The sequence below is a fragment of the Gadus chalcogrammus genome, chromosome 10 (assembly GCF_026213295.1).
Source record: "Gadus chalcogrammus isolate NIFS_2021 chromosome 10, NIFS_Gcha_1.0, whole genome shotgun sequence".
Lineage (NCBI taxonomy): Eukaryota > Metazoa > Chordata > Actinopteri > Gadiformes > Gadidae > Gadus > Gadus chalcogrammus.
This window is the reverse complement of record NC_079421.1, coordinates 6,198,902-6,204,689: the sequence shown is the minus strand read 5'-3', so window position 1 is coordinate 6,204,689 and position 5,788 is coordinate 6,198,902. Positions and strand designations below refer to the sequence as shown.

Genomic DNA, 5,788 nt, shown 5'->3' with positions numbered 1-5,788 from the left:
AGTGGTAAAAGTTCAGCAGCACTTGGGGAGGATAGATGGACCTTAGCCAATTTCCTGAGGAAGAACATGCGCTTGTGTGCCTTCTTGATCAGGGTTGTGATGTTGGGGGTCCAGGAGAGGTCCTCAGAGATGTGGACTCCAAGGAACTTAAAGCTGGTGACACGCTCGACCTCCTCCCCATTGATATGGACAGGGCGGTGTGTGCCTATTCTGTTCCTTCTGGAGTCCAGGATGATCTCTTTAGTCGTGCTTGTGTTGAGGGCCAGGTTGTTGTTGCTGCAACACTCTGCCAGGTGCCGGACCTCTTCCCTGTATGCTGAGTCCGACTTCCTGTTTGAAGCATGAAAAAGACTGCAGTCATGTGTGAAGAGGGAGTAGAGGAGGGGACTCAGCACTAGGGTTGGGTATCGTTTAGGTTTTTACCGATATCGGTGCCTGCTCTGTACTTTTCAGCGGACACTGAGTTGAATGGCAACGATGTTTGCTAGCCTACTTGATATGCAAGATTTACGGTTGGCATTAAATTACTCGACTTACCCGAATTCCCCTGCTGTGAGTGCTGTGACTGATGATATATATTTTTATTGATTAGTTTGGAGGGGATGATTGAACTGAATGCCGGGGTGAAATCAATAAACAGCAGCCTTACGTAGGTGTTACACAGATCCAGGTGGTGAGGGCTGGGTGTAGGTCTCTGGTGATGGCGTCGTCCGTGCTCCTGTTCTGACAGGAGTCAAACTGATAGGGGTCTAGTGTGGGTGGAAGTTTGGTTTTCAGGTGGGCTAAGACCAGCTCCTCGAAGCATTTCATGATGGTGTAAGTGAGTGCCACAGGTCGGTAATCATTCAGGCTCTTTGGGGAGCTGTGTTTATGGACAGGCACAATTGAGGTGGATTTGAAGCACGCGGAGACTTTTGCTTGGGTTAGAGACAGGTCGAAAATGCTGGTCAGGACCCCGGTCAGCTGCTCTGCACAGGTGTTGAGTACACGTCCGAGGATGCCATCTGGGCCAGCAGCCTTGCGTTTGTTGGTTCTGCTCAGTGCTGCCTTCACCTCTGTAGGCGAGAGTGTGAGGGGCAAGTGGTTTGCAGGGAGAGTGGCCTTGGTGGCCATCTCATTGTTGTTTCAGTCAAAACGAGCATAGAACTTATTTAGCTCATCTGGAAAGGAGTGGTCATGGACAGGGTGGAGGCATGAGCGGGTCTGAAGTCTGTAATGGCTTGCAAGCCCTGCCACATGCGCCGGGGGTCAGAGTTGCTGAAGTGCTCCCGAACCTTTTGTTTGTGGCTATGCTTAGCCCTCTTAATGCCCCTTTTCAGGTCGGCCCTAGCTGTACTGTAGGCTTGTGTGTCCCCTGACCTGAACGAGATGTTGCGTGCCTTTAGCAGAAGGCGGACCTGCCCGTCCATCCACGGCTTCTGATTAGGGAAGATTGTAATCCGTTTTATGGTGGCGATGTCGTTTATGTTATTCTTGACATAATCCAAAACAGAGGAGGTGTAGGAGTTGATGTCTGTGTGTGGGTCTACTGTGTCTGTTACAGCAAAGTCAGACCAGTTGTGTGAAGCCGGTGTTGAAGTTTAAAATCTGCGCCCTCGGGCCAAACCTTCACTGACTTGACTGAGGGCTTGACTCGCATGATGATGGGGTGATATTTGGGTAGGAGAAACAGAGAGATGTGGTCTGACTGATCCAGTTCGGGGAGAGGTAGGGCCTTGTACGCTTCTTTGATGTTAGTGTAGACATGGGTCTTATCTCCTCTTTTGGGGCAGGAAACGTGTTGGTAGAATTTGGTTAGAACAGTTTTTAGGTTGGAGTGGTTAAAATCTCCGGCAATGATGAAAGCACTCTCCGGTTGTTTTTATTTCTGTTGATTGCTAATGGCTGCATGTAGTTCTTTCATAGCTAGCTTGGCATTAGCATGAGGTGGTATGTAAGCTTCGATTGTTATTATGGAGTTGAATTCTCTTGGAAGGTAGAAGGGCCTATTTTTAACCATGAGAAATTCAATGTTGGCAGAACAGTGCTTAGCGATGGTAAGGTTGTCTGTACACCAGGTTCTGTTTATATAGATGCACAGACCCCCTCCACTTGACTTACTGCAGTCAGCTGTTCTGTCCGAGCGGATGCAGTGACGTCCTTGTAGTCCAACAGCGCAGTCTGGAACACCGTCGCGCAACCATGTTTCAGTGAAGATCATAATGTTTGTGTCCGTAATCTTATTGCTGGTTGTAACCCACAAGCGTAGTTCGTCCATTTTGTGCGCCAGAGACCGCACATTAGCAAGGAGAAGGCTGGGGAGTGGGGCGCGGTGAGGAGCCTGGATTAGCTCTCTCTGGCGCCTCCTCTGCAGCCTCTCTTTTGCCGGTCGTCTTCTCCGCCACCTACGGGGCCTCCTTGTCCGGGGAGGCGAAGTAAACAATCCTCATAAAAACCTCATAAAGTGTCATTTTCATGCCATGGGACCTCCAACCTACTAAATAACGGCTATTTATCTATATCAGATTTGGATCAGGATCAATCCTTAGCACTATACTGTGTATCCTCGTCCTTCCCTTTTCATCTATAATAAGTGTTTCTAGGTTAGGGTTACCTTTGACGTAGTGTTGTGCTGGTGTGTGATGGTAGTCGTTGGCTAACCACTGAAATCCCTGCGCTCTCCTTGTGCCCGGACCTCCCACCACAGGTGCGCAGGGCAGGCGAGGTTGTCATCGCAGCGGGCGTGGGCACAGTGGTGGTCCTGGGTCTCGTGGCTCTGGCCGGGGCCATCTTTGGAGGCGGGCGCAAAGAAAATAAGGACACGCAGTGATTGACATCTGTTGATCTGGAGGAGCTTGATTACTACCAGCAGAACATGATTTACACATTGATTTTTTTCGAATTCAGTCGGTGGATTGTAAAAAAAAAAAACATTTTTTTAATAATGAAGGAATTGTGCTTTCTGGCATTAAGGTGCAATAAATTTCCAACTTTTAACTCCTAATGTACGTTCACGACAAAAGCTGTAAAAGATGCAAAATCGCAGAATAGCTCAAAACGCAATGCTGTCAAAAATATTTACAGCTCATATCGCTCTGGCGCGTAGATATTTACTCAGACCCACGCCAGCGAAAGACCTCTGCATTACGATTGGCTGGTGGTCGTTTACAGCCGAAATGCAACTAGCTCATTTGCATAGAGTTGTGCTGTTTTCAACTCTCATTAACAGCTTTACAGCTTTAAACCTATCGCTCCTATGGCTTATGCGCTCATGTCTAATAGAAAGTGAATGGGCGCTTATCGCTAAAATCGCTTTACAGCTTTTGGTGTTATTGTACAGTTACAATAGCAGCACAACTAAGAAGGTGTTTCCATTCTGCATTTTGCAGAAGCCTGTGGATCTCTGCCAATAATGAGGATGCAGTATCTTTAATACATGAGTAAGATGGATTTTTAACAGTTAACCTAATGAAGGACTTTCATTAAAATATCTAAAACTGGATGCCAAATGATTCCATACTTTCCACTTTATAAAAGGAATATAACCTGTTTTCAATCTATTTTAAAGGAGGCTGGTCAATGTTTTTCTTGCTGCAGACTTCCCCAGGAATCAACCATAATATGATCATATGTAACTGTGGTGGGAATATTCACCACTCCAAACGTTTTTGCATAAACTATTTAAGACTAAAGAGTAATCCGAATTGATAACAATAAGGCTAATTTATTTGAGTAATAAACATACAATAACATTCAACAAACATACAATAATCCGAGGCCTCAGATGGAAGTTGCACTGCGTCTCTCTAAGAGCTTCTCAAGGAGAACTCCAATGCACTGTCCAAAGCAAGGCCTTCCAATTCAGTGGCAGACAGGGCTCAGGACGCTGAGAACAGCTCTGCTCTGCTCCCCATTAATCTAGCGTATTGCTCATGATGTTTGATGGAATAATCCACATGTTGTTTCCCCTCCATCATCCAAGCCCTGTCTCCTATTCCTTTTACTGTCCAGCCAACCCGCCTGTTCCCAGTCTCTAACGTTAACCTCTGACCCTGGGGTAAACCGGTCACAAGGGAGCAGGGATCCCCTGATGCATTCTGCTACTCGATCTGAACACAGGAAACTGTCCTTTAGATAAACATCATTGGATTAGATCATTGACCATTATAATTTGGGGAGACGTAGTGGTGACTCCTCAACTGGATCCTTTTACCTTTGACCGCCCCAAGGGGGTCAGAGAAAAGGCACACCCACCAAATAGCAGTTATAGAAACTGAAAGTGTAACTATAACTTTCCTATGATGGCATTTCCCCGTGGTTCTCCTCTGTGCTCCAGCCTGGGACTCACCGTATAAGGAGCAGCAGCTCCAGAGGCCCACCCACTCGTTCACCTCGCCACTTGGCAGCTTTAAGGGCAGCACACTGCAGCTGTACTGGGGGAGAGTGGTACTGTGTTTACTCAATGTTTCTCCACACTTATTAGATTTGTATAGCGTATAGATAATAATAACATATTATCCAATAGTAGATTTCTCCCATACAATCTATTTAAAGGGAGGCTGGCCCAGTGTTTTTCTTACTGCAGACTTCCCCATGAAACAACCATAATATGATAATATGTTACTCCTGCACAAGTATTGGAAACAAGTTTCCTATGAAAACTTTTATCTAACTAATGGTCAACTAGAGTCATTCAACTGTAAGACTTGTGGTAAAATTTGAAAACAGTTTGTTCTTTCTTACACTTAAAAGAAAAACGTTGTTTATATCAATAAAGATTGATGTGAAAATTGTGTGATGCATCTTCTTTCGGAAATACATGTATCTAGCAGCTATCTTGTATTAATGTATAAATTCTGTGTTTGTGATAGATTATTAGGGTATTCACCTTATTGATGTAGCCTATATAGTAAGTTGGATTTAAACTTAGTCTATTTCTGAGAAAAGTAGTGCCAATGGTGATTTGTGTTTGTTTCATGGGCACGTTGATTCACTGTCTGGAAGACATTAAGTGAATTGTTCTGTGACGTTCGGAAACCTCCACGTCCACCAAAGCGAGCCGCTCCCACGAAACGAAAACGAAACGAAAAGCAATGCCTGAGCATAGATCTCATTCCTCTTCAGTAACACGCATTCCTGGTACTTTCACTGACAGGCAAAGAGGTAAGATAAACAAATCTTTTCAAAATAAATAGGCCAACAATTAAGGTTCAGACATAGACTGCCATACGTGATGTTCTTAAGAAGAAATAAGACATCAAAGTTCAACTGCAGTAATTGAACTTTTTTCTGTAGCACAGAAGTGATGACAAAGATACAATAAAAATAGTCAAAAACGTGATTTGCTTTTTGAAGTATTAATGTGTGATGGGTGTTTTTGATGACAGACATAAAATAGAGCCCGGGTGACGTGGGCTGGGTTCTGGGATGTAGTGGGGACCGACGAGTGGAGGATCAACAACATCCTGGATGAACAGTATGAGCCCCGGAGTGCCGACCTGGTGGTGCAGGAGGCCCGTCGCTTGGTGGGCGCCGAGCTGCCCTACAGTGTCTTACAGAGCAACTGCGAGCACTTTGCTACCGACCTGCGCTACGGCAAGGCCCAGTCTCGACAGGTATGATGTAGAATCACCTCTCTCTCTCTCTCTCTCTCTCTCTCTCTCTCTCTCTCTCTCTCTCTCTCTCTCTCTCTCTCTCTCTCTCTCTCTCTCTCTCTCTACAGTATGAACCACAATTCATGGCAGATACTATCAAGAAGGGTGTCTACGGATACAGAGATTCTTGTGAAGCCAGATCACTTCATGACCCA

General features: G+C 45.5%; 1 protein-coding gene across 1 annotated transcript in view; it reads left to right on the top strand.

The window, feature by feature from the left end:
* LOC130390522 (phospholipase A and acyltransferase 4-like) overlaps positions 1-4,767 on the top strand; it is a 7,009-nt gene extending 2,242 nt beyond the window's left edge. The window contains exon 5 of the mRNA XM_056600522.1: positions 2,687-4,767. Coding sequence (XP_056456497.1) covers positions 2,687-2,809 — 123 coding nt within the window. The 3' untranslated portion in view covers positions 2,810-4,767. The remainder of the gene's footprint in view (positions 1-2,686) is intronic.
* Positions 4,768-5,788: the final 1,021 nt, after the last annotated feature.